Here is a 16,815-nt window from a genome sequence, read left to right as displayed (position 1 = left end):
ACGGATATACTCCTGGACTCAGAAGTGCAGTAGCCATTTCCCCCCAAACCGTGCACTGCCAGAATGCTCAAAATTGTACTAAAATATAGGCACCACAAGATCCTTCTAAGCATTTCTTGCTCCTTTATGTAGGTTTGGCAGAAACGGCCACCCAGAAAAGCTTCCTTCTGCAACCCTAATTATGAAACTTGGGGGCAAGACCCAAGGTTGGGTTTCATAGGCCAAGGGAACGCGAGAGCCACAGGGTAGCTGACCTCAGCAGCTTGGAGGAAGACCGTGTTTAGAAGTTTGGAAATAGGATGCTACTGCAGCTGAGATGTTTACCCACAAGCCAAGGCCTATTTAGACCACAGGCCTCTCTCTGCTAGGACTACATTCACACTCAGCGGCAGCAAAGCTGATGTGTCATCCTCAAACTATCTACAGCAAAGTGATATTGACAGGTTTGTCATTTCTGAGCAAAGATGCTTGACTTGTCCACTGCACATCCCATATGCCCAGGTGCCAGAGCAGACAGTAAGTGCATGGGGAGGGGGGAAAGTGCAATGGACAAAGAGCCTAAGATCTGTCCGCCACATCGAAGTGCCAGGTTGGCAGGGCATCACTGGAGCTACTTAACTGCTCTGAACAGAAAGACTCTGGGATCAAGGCAGGCAGGGCTTATGTCAGTGGCTGCTGCAGTCTGGGGGGAAAAACAGATACTGCTTTGCCTGGAGTAGCAAGAGCACTCATTTGCCGAATACTCACTTTAACGGTGGCAGAGATGAAGCCAGACCCTAGAGGGAAACAAACTGAGAAGGGGCATTTTACGGTACATAATACCATCAAGTCTCGAACACGTCGCCATGCCACTCCTTTTAGCATTTCAGCCTAGTAACTGAATAGCATCCGTGTAAGTGCGGGAGCAGATTACTGCATTCCTTACCCTGCAGGAGGATAGAGCTTAGCAACAAGCTGGAGGTAACATATCTGTTTAACAGATACATTCGCCATTGTCTGTTCGATAATTATAGTAGGGTGGGTTCTAGACACAATTTCATCCTATTAACTTCATAAAATAAAATTTGACCACCACGAAGGATTGAAATAGGCATTGCAACACAGAGCACACTAACACCCAATTTAAAAGCCTCTCCCTTTCAAAAGAATTTAGACGTACCTAAACACCTTTAAAAGTACTGTAGGCTCTTAAGTCAGCAAGGTGTTGCTATGCTGAATGTAGCAGTGCCCAACTACCTTTAAAAAGCTGGACTTGAGTTATAATACCCCTAGAATTGCTGTAAGCTATTCCACTAGAAAAACCCACCCCCACAAGCCATCCAAACTCATTCCAAGTGTCCCACATTGAAATGGATATATTAAATGACCATTTTTTTCCCTACAGCAGGCCAAGTGAGGGGAGTTCTGTAAATCAAGTTTTCACAATCAAAAATCCAGTTTATGATTTAAGCTTATATAGAGTGACAGAGTAAAGCAGCAATGTGACTGAATTCTCAGGAGCTACAATTCTAGAACATTACACATTGTTACAGGTAGAGCATTGGTAGATGATTTCATAAGGCTGCTGGAATGAAGATAGCTGGATGACATATTAGTGACAGTTCACATTCTAAAACCATTTATCCTTCCTTCTGTTTTCCTGAAGCATGGCCCTGTCTTTGCTCTGAGCTCTTTTAGGTGCTTGCTTGGACAACTGCAGCTATGCAAAGAACCCAGAAACGGAAGCTTTTGCAACATGCTTCAGGATGTCTACATTGTAGCAGGGGTGTGAATGCAGCCCATACAAACACTCCCGTTACCTGGACTCCAATTTGCAGCAAGCTAGTTGAAGTGTACCTTCTCAAATGGACGCATGTAATTGTGTGGCCAGGGCTGCAGCTATTTTAAACCAGCTAGCTAGAATACAGCCAGCAGGCACGCATCTACACAAGCTGCTATTCACACCTATGGTTGCAGCATACACATACCACTACTAAGTGACACAAAGCTGGTGTCATCCTGAGCAAAGATGCTCGAGTACATGAGCTCTAGTTTCAACAGATTAAAAGCCAGAATTCCCTTCAAAGCAAAGGCCAGAAGTCACTTCCCTACAAGTGACACTAGCCCTATGCAAGCTAGAATTATGCAGAAGATTGAACAGCCCCTTGATTTTGCATTAGCTTAGATCTCTTTACTTTATGATGCCATTAAAGGGATTAATTTAAATGATCTGTTTCAGGCTGACATTTACAGCAGACTATGGAAACTTTATACAAGACACTCAAACCCAGAAGGTGAGCATGGTTTAGTTCTGCTCATCATTGAAGGAGGTAAGAAAAAAGCAAACATGATATAGGATGTTATAACTTTTGTACCCGGTAATTTCCCTGAATGCCACAGTAGGGTGCTAGTGCCTTTAACATTGGAGCTTTAAATATACACACGAGGCCGGATAACTGCTAGAAGTTCCTACTATACTGAAACTTGCAGCTGTAGCTTAAGTTATTAAACTCCTGTTCTATGTGGCTGTCTCTCATCACTGCTAACAGTAGGCACCGGTAGGTGAATCAAACCAGTCTGTAGGCCCCCATCACGGCTCATGTTTTCTGTGGGTGTAATACAGGAATATGAGCAAACAATGATGCATTATTGAAGCATTCTCTAAAAGCAAGTATTGCCCAACTTGTCATTTCAGTACAAGTTACTTCACACAAAACAGTACATCACAGTACTTTGCCAAGAAGCATTCGGTCCTCTTTGCACACCACTTGTTCAATATAGGACCGTACATTCTGTAGATCTCTGCAAGTGAAACTCTGCTCTGTTTCAGAGGCATTTTAATCCAAACACTTTGCTTCTTCCTCATGCAGCAAGTATAGAAATGCCCAAGTCTGCCAAGTGTAAGAGTTACCGTGCCTGCTATCAAGACTCATACATGCAAGATTTTCCTGTAGCCCCCTGCATAGAAAGCTCCAGAGGCTGCTAATATTTACATGCAGAGATGCATAACCAAGGACACTGAGTGAGAGATGAGACAACTGGAACAAATTTAGACCAAAAGCAGTGGACATTTATTCCTCATTTGTGCAAGAGTGTAAAGATGCATTTGAAAATGGATGGGACAGACCCCCGTGGCTGGAGAGCTGGCGGCTACAGCCTCTCCTTCATTTTGATGGCTTGGTTTACAATTATTCTAAAGGAGATAAGTTTGCAGACTCACCTACTTCACATGAATGTTGCTGGCAAATACACTTGTTTACAAAGTAAAATTTCAAACTACATTTTCACTAAGTTCAAGTGAAGACTTTGTTCAAATAAAAGACACATACAAGTACAATTTAAAACCATATGAACATTTGCAAATGTTCAGTGCAAAGTAAGCATGTAAAAGCTACATTTTATGAACATTTGTGCTGATGCGTGTTTGATCATTTTTACCCTTTTACATCCATTACTTTTAGTTACATAAGGTTTCACTTACCTACATATGCATTGTGTTAAGTCCCATACAAGTGGGAATAATACCATCAGGCTTTGTAAAATGTTGCTCAGATCCTCATTAAGTAAACTGCTTTGTTGCTGGCACACTACATATCTTGATTTCACATAAGCGCTTAACCCTTATGTTTGTCGTGTTCAGGTGCATAGCCTTTAAGACAAACTGAATTGCTTCAGGATTCTAAAATGCAGCTGTTTGTGAATGCAGATGTTTAAGGACAAGCCACCACTCATTTTAGCCTGTAACAAACTGGTTTTAAAATTAAAAGCCTATTCACACAAAGTTATATGTAATGACTGTAGTAATCAGTTTATTACACAGATTAATCATTCTTGAACGTACAAGCCCCAGGGGAGCAGTTGGGTCTTTAAATATACACGAGTTTTCTGTCAAATGAATTTTTACCCTTACATCCAGAAAGACCTAAGCAGTTAAAAAACTTAAGAAAATATGAGCTATTAGCTATGTATTAACTGAGAAAACCACATACAAACCAAAAAAAAAAAGTATGAGGGGAGAGAAGAGTTGAAATAAATCAACATCACTTGATGCACTAATAGCTCCAATCCATTTAAATGTTGACCATTTAAACTTAGACCTTAAACACAGGATGTGGGTACAAGTTTATCTTGTTGGTCGCAACTTTTACCTAAGATGTAGATCCTTCAGAATAAAATGAATACAGAAACAGCTCTGAGTTCTTCACCTTGTTTTCCATAACTGTCATGAGTTTAAAAGGATTCCATTTTTAAAAATCCCCCACAAGTCAGTGAACTATCCCCAGAAACCCACCATTCCTCCCTCTCCTCATTTTATTACCCAATTTAAGTCAATAAGGAATGCTTTTAGGCTCACAACTAGGTTATGATTGAAGAACTGGCTTTTCACACACACACACTTCTTTGCTAGGAGTCAATGTTGGTACGGGGAATACAGTATTTCTATTTTGTTGTTCCAAGTATGTACAACACGCAGCACTGCTGTATCAGGTAAACATGTGCACAGGGGAAGATGAGGCGTGGGCTCATAGAAAGCAGTCAAATGGAAATCAAAAGGACTTTCTCTTTCAGAGTTCCCCTATCTTTATTTGTAGAGGTTATCCAATAATTTCTTTAATTACATCGCATACTTCTGAGTCCATTCCCGAGCTATTCTGTTGTACCTGTATATATAAAAAGAGGATTTGCTTAACATCAACCATTCAAATGCAAGAGACTTAATAATATTCCAGTGGAATGTTCTACACATGCCTTTAAGCTAAGTTAGTCAACATCAGCATGTTCAGTCAAGTATTTTGAAAATAAAGTTACACAAAAATAAGTGCCAACGTAACCCTGTAACAGAACAGGGAGTAAACTTTGCAGTGTTTATAATTGTTTCAGCAAGCACCAGCATCTTTGGGGCAGACATATAAAAGATCTAGTTTTCTATTTGAAAGGAAGACTTAAATTTACATGTTTTCTAACCACTATCTTTGGGCAACAGCATGTTACTTTTGTACATTTTATCTTCATGATACTCAAAGCTTGGTATGATGCAAATTGTTTTGGCAAGGTTTTGCTTCTGCTCTCTCTCCAGTCCTCTTCTGATGTAAGGAAAAAGTGGTAAGTTTCCCATAGCTGCTGGGCTGCGAGATACTGCCAGATTCAGAACAGTGTTAGCATTAGTTCATGTTGGCTCCTACTATTATGGTTCAGTAATTGACCCAAGGGGAACGAAACCTGGGTGAGGACGTGTCAACTGCTAAGGAGCAACCTGCTTCTCTCAGTTCCAATCCAATCCTTTTTGCATCCAGTGCACTCTTTACAGTCAGGAATTGTGCACACAGGACATTTTGGATATACCGGTAGTCTAAATATTATATTGCAATTTAAAAGTACTGCTGATATGTGGAACATCTTTGTTCCACATCTTCTCCCATTTGTCTTCTGCAAACGTTTCACAAGAAGGCCCTTGACCACCTTATCTTACAGAACTCAATCTTTGTTCCAATAAAACTGAATCTAAGAATGGTTCCTTGCAATATAAAAGCTTTATTTTGATAACCCATTAACTTTAACACTGTTTGAAGCGTTCTAAAGCCAAGTTCAAATGCGTCAATAGCACAAGATTAATGTATTTTCATGTTCCTTCCCAGATTATACAAGAATATACAAACAATGGATTTGTAACTTTTATAGTTGTACCTCTTGCCATACTGCTGAATACTAATAATGCAGCTTTGATTGCAGACAAGATACACTGACTTTCCCCAATATCTGCTTCTGAATTCTCACACATCCAGAAACTTGCTTAATTTCACCTCCCTCCCTACTCACAGGTTGCTGAAGTGCTGTCTTGACTTCATTAGATGGTCGTGAAAGGGAACTGCTGATCAGTTCTGGAGTGGAACAGCTCAAGGGGGGGGGGGATTAGTTTACAATCATCATTAAGCAATTTCTCAGACAAGTTCCCTTTTAAACTGAAGCAGTTTGAGTTCATTAATGCAAGAGTTCTGATTTTTGCAATTTGCTCCTTTAAAGCTTCCCCCACATCTCTTCACCACTCTTATCCTTCCCTTGCACCAAGTGTGCTGTAAGAACGTGAATCGGGGTACTGCTTAGTTATGTTCATGTATCACCACCACTACCTAGGACATCAGAACTCTGTAATAACTTGTTCTCCTGTTGGCTATACAGAACTGAAGCACAGACAGGGCTTTTAAAGTGTGTAACAAACTGATGCTGCAAAATCTGTGTAAAATATGGTCCTTAGCACAAATTACATTTGAGGGCTTTTGTAGCCTTATCAGGCTATCATGAAGGCTTAAGTAGTTAAAGCAACTAAACAGATTTGCACATGGGCAGAGCACCTAGTACAGGGTTGAGGATGGGGATTAACGGGGGGGGGGGGGGTGGAGGAGAAGAGAGGATATAGCTTACTTAAAAGTCCCTGAATAGAGAAACTAGAAACAGACTTCCATACAGAAATGCCATTAGGTAATATTACTAGAGGAAGACTAGTGTCAGTGAGCACTGCTTAGAGGCACTGTAGAGACAATGTCTTGACAAGACCAAGGGTTTACAAAGGATAACAATGTAATAAGTTTAGAGTAGTTTTTTTGTAAAGTAATCCCATTTCCTTTACCTTTGGCTCTTTGAATACAGATTCTGCAGTTTTCACATTAACTGAAGTGTTTGAAAGCTAAAAAACTTGTTATACTCACTTTTCTCTATCTGTTTTGTAGATCCGTGCAATCTCAGGCACTAAAGGATCATCTGGATTGGGATCACACAACAGAGAACAGATGGACAAAAGTACTAGAGAGAAAAAACATTGCATTACAATTTAAGTGCTGCTGAAAAAATCCTGTAGAAAGTAAACCTACCTGATTGCTATTTTAACCTTTGATATCTGGAATGAAGAGGTGGTGATACAAAAAAAAAAAAAAGTTAACAGTAATGAATAGTAAATTTCAGAAAATTTAGCCCAATGACTTTACATACTAATTACCATTTCACAGCTGAACTAAGGTTTTGTAGGACGATAAAATAATTCTGAGTACACTTTGCTAATAGAGACAGAACGGTCCAACTACAAGTTGGACTCACCTTGAAAAAGGGGTCATGCAATTTAGAAAATAAAAATCAGGTATTGTATATAAAGTTGCCTGAAATGTAAGAAACTTAGGTCCTGGCTTAGGTGGAAGATAACTGGAGAATTAATTATATGATATAGTAAAAGAGCAAATGAAAAGGGGAAGAGATTTTAAGACCAATTATTCACAACTTTGTTTTAATGCTTTAATGTTATCTGTCCAGAATATTACTCGTTTTAAGTTAAGATCAAACCACCGAGGCCATATCTAGATTAGGAAGACTACTGGCCATTATTTAAACACTGCTCTGCATTTAGTGCAAACAGGGAAGACATTTAGAATGTGAAGACCTTCTCTGTTTGAACTAGGTGCAAAGCCCTACTTAATCATTTGTAAAAACTTTCCAAGATCCTGAGACATCCAATAGGCCCTCCAAAGTGCAAGATTGACACATTGATATTTCTGAGGTTTAAACATATGAGGGGGGAGGGGGGGAGTGTCTATATTGTTTATTAACAGCAAAATTAGGCACGTATTAAAAATAAGGTTAAGGACTAGTCGACTAATCCAATAAGCAAGTGCTACCACTGTAGTATAGACAAGGGCTTCCTTCTCTCCCCTTCCCCCTGACCAGCTCAGATGCTCAATAATTCTCACCACCAGCTCAGCCCCAATCATGGTTCAACAGGAGTAGTCCTGCCACACATACAGCCTGGGCAAGTTCAGATGGCAACGTTCAGGTATGCAGCCCGCCCCTCAGGTATGCTAGGACCCAGGGATGTTTGTGTGTAGTTTACATGATTAACCAATTAAACCTAGGGTTGCCAGATGGTTTAACCAAAAATACTAAATCCCCCCCCACCCCCCCCCAAAAAAAACCCCACTGAGGAAAAAAAGGGGGGGGGGAGACACCAAAGTTGTTGAGCAAAAAAGACCCGACAGTTAAAGCAAATATTTCACACACACACAGAGCATGGGGGGGAAGGAGGGGAGAGAAGAGGCAGAAGTCACTCCCATGGAGCTACCTCCCCCTACACAGCCTTTCACAAAAGCAGCAGGAGGGAGGGGCCATGGGGAGCCAGCTTTTAAGTTGGCTCCCCGCATGCACACATGCCTGCTCTATGGAGCCATCTGCTCTCCCCTTGCTGCCTCCCAGAGGCAGCAGGGGGGTTGAGTGGAGGTCACAGGTGAGACAGTTGCTTGAGGGGGAACAAGCTTTACCAGCCCAACCCCACCCCAAATGTAGACGTGTAACCATTTCAAAATCTAGTGGTTACACATTTGTTAACATCCCTACTAGGACTCCCATCAGAGTCACTATGACAGACTGAAAGTCTCCTCTGGCAACAGGACCGCAGCGCCCCAGCCACAGAGACTGAGAGCAAAACCGGTCTGGCAGGAGGCAGCCCTCCGGGCCAGTGACCTGGGCGACAGCTCCCTAGGACCGGCTGACACCCCACAGGGGGTAGGGGCAGGGAGCCCTAGGAGCAGCTGCTGCCTGGCACAAGGCCAAGAGCAGGGAAGGAGCAGCTGCCACCTTGCCCAGAGCAGGTGTTCAGGGAGCCAGAAGCAGAGCCCTGCAAACAGGCTGGTGGCAGCAGAGCCAGGACGGTCAGGCCTGGGTTCTCCCAAGGCAGTGGCCAGGAAATGAGTCCCAGGGAAAGCCTGGAGGCCTGACCAGTAAACACCCTTCTTTGGGACTGCTCAGGTCCCCGGGGGAAGGACTAGGAAGGTCAAACCAGTAGAGGAACTAACAGGACATTAATAGCGCTAGCAAATCTTAGAAGGCTGTATCTACACTAGCAGACTGAGTGCAAAATGAAATTAAGTACTTGTTTGCTTCATGGTGGTTTTGGAAACTCTGTACAAAAGGGTCTTCTACAAGACCACACTTATGGTTGTCCCGTGTGCTGAGTGCAAGAGGAGGACAGACTTCTCCACACATTCCCCTTAGCATGACCATTAAAGACTAACTTCAGAGCTAGAGTTAAAAAGAAATGATCCCAGGTATTTGGGACAGGTTGCTGTCACTAGCTAAGTTGTTGGGTTGAGAGAGCAAGTAGTAGATCACAGATGCCTGAGTTAGTGAAAACTGCATTATTATTGTAGACCCTTTACTATGTGTATGTCAAACTATAGTTTGAGGTCTAGAGCTATTTTAGGAAAGAATAAGTTTGATACAAAGTCAGGTTCTATACTGAATAAATTCCTTCAAATGTGAGGTCTTTATGAATGGCAACCTATTTCTTGTTCTGGCTTAGATTAGTGATTCTTTTCCTCAAACACCTTGTTACTAACCAGTCTCTTCAGCCATTTCTAGGTTGTAATACCCACAATATTTTAACTGATTAGCTGAATTTTCACTGAACAGCTTATGTTCAGGAAACAAAATCCTTGAAGGAGTTGTCATTTAAAAGGATGACAAAACGGTATTCTTCATTAACAATTTCTGCACCCTCAGTATCTGAACACACAATTTTAGAAACCTTTAAAGCTCAGGAATGGTCAGCTAGACCATTGGTGGTACTAGCCTGAAACCAATATCGTGACAACCCACTCACTAGGAGATGCTTTGGAGAAAGACAAGATTTCTTGTAGCAGATAGTTATGGAATAAGAAAAAGCCTTCCCATACAAGCACTCTAATACTCGTCAAGAGGTTAGCTTGACATGACATGGTTTATTTTTTCAAAAGAAATCTTTATTACTGTAGATTTGGATGTTACGCATAAAGCATCCAGTCCTTTCAGAATTCTGCTCAACTCTGATCTCAGTACCTTGTAGCAATAAGTTCCATAGGCTAAGTATGTATTACATGAAAGAGTTTTCTTTATCAATTTTTCCATTTCATTTGAAGTTCCCTTATAGTAGCAGAGTAAAGTGATGAAAAGCAGTTGCCTGTTCCAGCTTCTGTGTCATTGTTGTGTAGCGAGCCTTTTATTCCCCTCCACTCAGAGGTCATTTCAGTCTCCCTCACATGATGTTTGATTGGCTAATCACTCACTACCTCAATTCTTCCACTTCCCTAGTGGGCCCCCCCATTTTTTTAAGTGTGACATGACTAGAAGCTAGTATTCCAATGAGGTCATCTCAGTTACACAGCAGCTGTGTCACCATTGCCCATCCTTTCCCCTCAGGGATTTTAACCTTACTTTTAATCTGCACAACACCAGACACCTGAATTGAGCTGTCCACACTGATGTCCACATCTTCCCCCCCCCCATACCTAAGCAATTAGAGAATTTAGAAGCCACCCCACTTCATGAGCAGGTTTTTCCATTTTGCAACACACTGCATTTGAGATTTTCATCTGCTACTGTGTAGCCTGTTGACATCAGTTAGTTAGGTCTCAGACACCTGCAAGTTCTCTCCCTTATTTATCTTGATTTTGTAGATCAGACAAACATTTGCTGTTGTACAGAACCTCAGGACACCATTGTTAACATTTTGTTGGTCTGACTCCCAACATAGCCTTCGGGCCTTTTAAAGAAAAAGGCCAACCTACACATCTGTCACACCACAATCCTCCAGCAGAGCAGCTGTTTTAATGAGGTCATGTGGTTTGCTAGCAACTGCCATTCTTAAGTGCTTTCGTAATTCTTGGATATAGACACACGGTCCCGATCACTTGTGCTTTACTTTAATCAACAGTAGCAGCACCTAAGTCCTTGACAGGACTTTGAAATGAGTGGGTATCACCCCAGCCTCAGTGGTGAAGACTGATGGAAACAAATGATTGTTTCTCCACCATATCCTTATGTTCAATTGCACCCTTAATCTGATGATCCCAACTACCTCCTAGCTCTCTTGCAAGCTTCCTACCGCTCCAACGTGCTTGTTAGGTTTTTTACATTTAGCTATTTGCATTTCATAGTCCATTTTAGCCTTCATTGCTTTCTAGGTGTTTTGCCTAATGAAGTTAAGTGTTCTTGTCATCACTAGGCTTGACTTTCATTTTCTGTACGATAACATTTTTGCTCCAGTAACTTCTGGAACATAGTAAACAAATATGGACAAATAGCTGTGGCTTTTTACTGCCTTTTCTTTTTGGCAAATATATGGTTCATTTAAGAAACCTCCATTTCAGTTTTCCCTACTTTTGACTGGAGGAAATTTAACTTAAAATTCGCCTCCCTCCCCCATGCTAGTTTGTCTGTCTTTACTGTAGAAAAAATTAATGATGCTGCAGTCACTACTACATAGTGCTCAACTACAGTTACTTCCTAAAGCAATTCTTGTGAATTGCTCTGGACTAAGGAGCAGCCTCTCTTTGTACTCCAGAACTAGTTCTACAAAAATCATTAAATGTCACAAGTTTTTCTATACCATAACCCATCTGACCGGCTTATATGCATGTAGGTGAAGTCCTCCATTACTACCACTGCCTATTAGTGTTGTGCATTCATTTTCTTCAACTGGAAGGCCAATAGTATAACCTCAGGTATGTTAGTTTGAATACAAAGTCATCTGGGTCTTTCCTAGGGTTGCCAGGTGTCCGGTTTTGAACCTGACAGTCCCATATTTGAGTTCTCTGTTCAGGAAACAAATTAATATAAATGAGAAAATAGAAGTGTCCGGTATTTTCTAAATAAGATGTAACTTAGATTGTGATGTAATGTCAAGTGTCTTCGGTATTTTTGTTGAAACCATCTGGCAACCCTGGGCTCTTTCCACCCACTCACTTGCTAGATTTTATGGGGCCTTTAGATGAAGCACTTCTCACCCTATACAGTTTTCTGTTCAGTTTAGTTTATGACCCGGTATTAGCAAACTCCAGAATGTTGAGATATCATAGGATGCCATTTTCGAGATTCAACTGCCAAGCAGGCATTCTAGTTCACATAGTTGTGCTTTTAAGCTTCAATTGTTAGTATTTTAAAGTTTATTTTAGACCATGTTCTTATTTAACTCAGTCCAAACACCAGTGAATTTCACCTCTAATCTCCATCTGTTCCAGCTCATCTGCAATTTGTGCTATTCTTTACTGAAAGATTATTGCCACATTTCAAATCTGACTTGCATACTTCTCAACACACATCAGCATTCCTCCTCTCCGGCCTGTGCATATTCTCATTTAAATAAGTTCTCCCCAACCTTTGTAGAACCGACTGCTGGCAAAGGAAACAGTGGTAAAAGCAAATCCTATAGTTACTATGGGTATCCAAGAGTATATACCAGAAATTAGTACTTTAAAGGAGATTGACTACTTTCAGTTACCCCCAAGAAATAGGAATTCTGACTGGCTTGATAACCTGACTTTTTACTGTTGCCATGAAAGTTAGACTGAAGAGGTGAAAAACCCTTCCCCCTCTAAAACATAATAGCCAGAAGTTAGAAAACCTTGTGAAATACTCCCTGGCTGTGTCTAGACTGGCCAGTTTTTCCAGAAAAATCAGCCGCTTTTCTGGAAAAACTTGCCAGCTGTCTACACTGGCCACTTGAATTTCCACAAAAGCACTGACTTCCTACTGTAAGAAATCAGTGCTTCTTGCAGAAATACTATTCTGCTCCCGTTCAGGCAAAAGTCCCTTTTGCGCAAAGCTTTTGTGCAAAAGGGCCAGTGTAGACAGCTCAGATTTGTTTTCCGCAAAAAAGCCCCGATGACGAAAACGGCGAGCGGGGCTTTTTTGCGGAAAAGCGCGTCTAGATTGGCACGGACGCTTTTCTGCAAAAAGTGCTTTTGCGGAAAAGCGTCCGTGCCAATCTAGACGCTCTGTTCTGAAAATGCTTTTAACGGAAAACTTTTCCGTTAAAGCATTTCTGGAAAACCATGCCAATCTGGTTATTCCATTTACCATTTCAGTGTTTGTTGGAACAGAATCCTGCTCTGTCCTGTCATCTCCACAGAGCTGTCTTGCCCAGCAGCCACAGAGCTAAGTCTCACTGCAAACGGTAGTAATGAGAATCCAATTCCTTCTTGCACGTACCTCTGTTTTCAGGAAGGTGCGCATCTGTAATGGAAATCTATTAGAGACATATGAACTCTGTAGTACTTGTTTTGGACTACACAGAACTGCACCTTCAAGTAGTTCACAAATTTGGGATAAGATTTTTGGCACCAGCAAGATCCCACTGCACCACTCCAGTAGCACAGAGGAGCTAATTAATCTAAGTGACAAGTTGAGGAGTCCTTCAGCATGGGGAAACCCCCAGGAGCAGTAAGTGTTTGGCTAGCAGACTTATCCCCTGGAGCAGTTGGCCATTTTGGCTTGAGGGGTGTTCTGTCTCAAACTGCCATGAGGTAGGTATGCATAAAGTGACCTCCCCCCTCCCAGTTCTGCCTCAAGCACAGCTGTACAAGACCACAATCAAGCCAAACAGTACTTACATTAAAAATACACAAGTACAACTTCAAATGGATTTAATATGGGCCTAGCTATATCCCGCTCCCCAAAAATCCCAATCAACTCTTACCTTAATCCCCTGTCCTGTTACAGTCTGAATTTGGCTATACATAGTAGAGATATTCAATATGCTAAAAATAGCAGGTGCTATTTACTAGTCATGAATACATTTTAAGTCAGTCTGAAAGAGTTTTACATGACAGGCTCCATTCCACCAAAGCAATCACAGGTCCTTAAACTGTATTTTCCAGCTTGTCTTCCCATTCTGCAAGTCAGAATTCAAGGCTCATGCACTAAGGAGGTGAATGTTTGTTGAGAGACAGGCTATATACTGCACATAGGCTTAAGCAGAGTTGTTGACTCGAGACTCGACTCGGGTTCATTGTTTGTGATTTGAGACTCGCTAATTTTGTTAAGTTGACCTGGTGAAAAAATTGTCCAAAAATGCCGTTATTGATGGCTTGTACAAAAGTGACTTGACTTTTTTTAAGTTAAGACTTGAGACTTGACAATGACGACTTGAAGACAACACTGGGCTTAAGCAACAGAACTTTTACTCCTAGAAGATACAACTGGTTTCAAGTATCACACTACAGATACAGGGCACTGTCCAGAGTCATGATATCCAGGCGCCTTTTCTCCTTAGCTAATCTGTAGAACTTACACCTCCAGTTTTCAGGCTATACAGTGATCAATAGGTTCTGTTTAAGAGTGAGAATTGGGAATACTACCCATTTTCTGAAGTCTAGAATGGTGGTTGAGGTTCATTCAGAAAAATCTAAGACCAGCTTTGCCACATACTAGCAGTGTCAAGCTGTTTACACTAAGAGTTAGAGGTGTTTGATGCACCTGGAAGAATTCAGTTCAATATTAAAAAAAAAAAGTTAAGAAAGATTATGTTCAACACAGTTTGAATTAAAAACAGCAGTTCTTAATTTGAGGACATCGGCTCAATTGAGAGTACAACTTAATTTCCTGACTTGAAACCAATCAATGTAATATTTTAACTGGACTTTATCTATATTAAATCTGCTATTCAAAAAAGCTAGAGGAATAATATAGCAGGCTCAACTATGGATGTGAATGATTAACTGGTAAGCATCACCCTTGTGGAATAATGCTTAGTAGCTGTGGTAAGCCAAGTGGCTTGGACGGGGTTCCCAGCAAAAACAGCTCCCACCATCCCCATTTAACCAGTTACACAGGATTTTACATCCCTAGGCTCAACCTATAGAGGAATCCAGATTTAAGCCGCTGCTTACTTAAGAGCAAGCTAGCATTAAGTTCTCGTGTATGTAGATGGTACACGGCACAAGTTTTAATGTTTTTACCATTGTTTTCATAAGGAAAAAGCAGAGGCAAAAGCCTGTAGCTCCAAAATCCTACTGGATGAGATTACACTTACCAGAAGAGGAAAACTGAGGTTCAAAACAACCTTACATGAGCTTAGCAAGCACCAAAATTCGAGTCTGAAGATAATCTGGATTTCAAAATTTAGGTGGAGGGATGGCTTAGTGGTTTGAGCATTGGCTTGCTAAACCCAGGGTTGTGAGTTCAATCCTTGCAGAGGCCATTTAGGGATTTGGGGCAAACATTTGTAAGGGATGGTACTTGGTCCTGCTGTGAAGGCAGGGGACTGGACTCGATGACCTCTCAGGGTCCCTTCCAGCTCTAGGAGATAGGCAATCTCCATTAATAATAATGTGTATAGATTTAACATTTTCAGGAACAACTCCATGAGGCAATTAAAAGTAATTTTCCAGGTGAAATTACTCCAGTTCAGTTCAAACATAGCAGATTTCGAAATAACGCTGTAGTGTAGACATGTCCTCTGGCAGCAAAAGGCCTAGGTGCTATTTCAGAATAGCTGATCTACCCACAAAATGCATTTTGAAATAGCGTTTTCCTATTCCGAAATAGCACGTCCACTGAATCGCATTTAAGGCCGGCCAGAAGCAGGTCTGGGTAGGACATCAGGTCAGGAGTTACTTTGTGTCGCTGCTGCTGGAGGCTGAGGCCTGTGCTTAAAGGGACACCCCCTCCCCCTCCCCAGACAGCCGGTTCTCAGGTTTCCCCGCTTGCTTGCCTACCTCGATGAGGGACAGCAAAGCATTTGGTCTCTGCATGCTCTGGTTGCCCTCACTTGGGACACCACAGCACTCTGCAACATGGAGCCGGAGCTGCCCCTGGGCACTCTGGTGCTTCTCATGGACGCGGTGCTGGGAGCCTGGCTGCACTTTCTGCAGGCTGCCATCTGGGAGATCCATTGGGGGGCTGTCAGTATCCAGACGGCCCTGAAGGAGAGCTTCCACCCTGAGGAGCACTAAGCCTCCCTGGTCTGCCCCACTGGGGGCTTGTGCCTCATTCCTCCCTCACGCTCTTCTCACTTACCTCTCCCTAACCCCCCTTCCTGATGTCAAAATACATGTATTTTTATGAACAAACTCTTTAACAAAACGCGGGGGGGAGGGGGGGAGGAGGATGAAACTCTGGTGAGACTGGGGAAAGGAGGCAGGAGACGGGAAGAGAGGGCAGGAGAGGGGAGGGGGAACCTGGGAGGAGGGAGCTGGAAGGGGGAAGCAAGGGGAAAGGGAAGCTCAGGGTTGGGGGTCTTGCTGGACCAAATTGATTTTCATGCAAACCTGCTCCTGGGTTCACATGTGGCCTTTGGGGGGCCAAGCTGGCAGCTATCCTGCCATAGACAGCCGCATTCCTCCATCTAGTGAGGAGATCATAGATGTTGAGGGCATCCCCCCAACCCTGAATAAGGTCCATGATCTCCACCCTGGACTAGGAAGGCTCCTGGGAGCTGGCAGACTGCTCCTGGGAAGCAGTGGAGGGCTGGCTGGCTCATGTTTTGGGGCCACTGAGTCAGGGGCAATGACTGCTGGCTCTGGGCTGGCACAGGCACTATGGCCAGAGTCAACCCCTTTAAGGGCTCCGGCAAGGGGGAGGAAGAAGAGTGTTCTTGGATGAGGCTGGAGTGGCCACCAGGGCACCCTGGGAAGGCTGGAGGCCCCCTATTTCGATATAAGTATCTACACAGCACTTATTTCAAAATAGCTATTTCAAATTTGGCGTTATTCTTCACGAAATGAGGTTTACCAAATTCAAAGTAAGCGCTCCACTATTTCGAATTAATTCAAAATAGCAGTTTGGCTGTGTAGATGCTAGTAAAGTTATTTCAAAATAACTTCGCTGTGTAGACATACCCATAGTTTATAAAAAACAAACTTAAGACACAACAAATAGTCTAGTAACACCTTAAAGACTAAGAAGACATGTAGATGGTATCATGAGCTTTTGTGGGCACCTGAAGTGGGTTTTGCCCATGAAAACTCATGATCCCATCTACATGTTTTGTTAGTCTGTAACAGGAAACACTTAAAGTCTAGTAGCACCTTAAAGACCAACTTG

The 16,815-nt window shown here is 42.3% G+C and overlaps 1 protein-coding gene across 1 annotated transcript in view; it reads right to left on the bottom strand.

Annotated features, from left to right (window-relative positions):
- Window positions 1-3,761: 3,761 nt before the first annotated feature.
- The window catches only part of UBE2D2 (ubiquitin conjugating enzyme E2 D2), a 37,211-nt gene continuing 24,157 nt past the window's right edge, over window positions 3,762-16,815 (bottom strand). Inside the window, exons 6-7 of the mRNA XM_075900117.2 lie at window positions 6,684-6,777; window positions 3,762-4,640 (exon numbers count right to left, since the gene is read on the bottom strand). Coding sequence (XP_075756232.1) covers window positions 4,595-4,640; window positions 6,684-6,777 — 140 coding nt within the window. The 3' untranslated portion in view covers window positions 3,762-4,594. The remainder of the gene's footprint in view (window positions 4,641-6,683; window positions 6,778-16,815) is intronic.

This window comes from Pelodiscus sinensis, chromosome 16 (assembly GCF_052426305.1).
Source record: "Pelodiscus sinensis isolate ZL-2025 chromosome 16, ASM5242630v1, whole genome shotgun sequence".
Classification (NCBI taxonomy): Eukaryota; Metazoa; Chordata; order Testudines; family Trionychidae; genus Pelodiscus; species Pelodiscus sinensis.
Note: the sequence above shows the minus strand (reverse complement) of the source record. Positions and strands in the feature narration are given on the sequence as shown.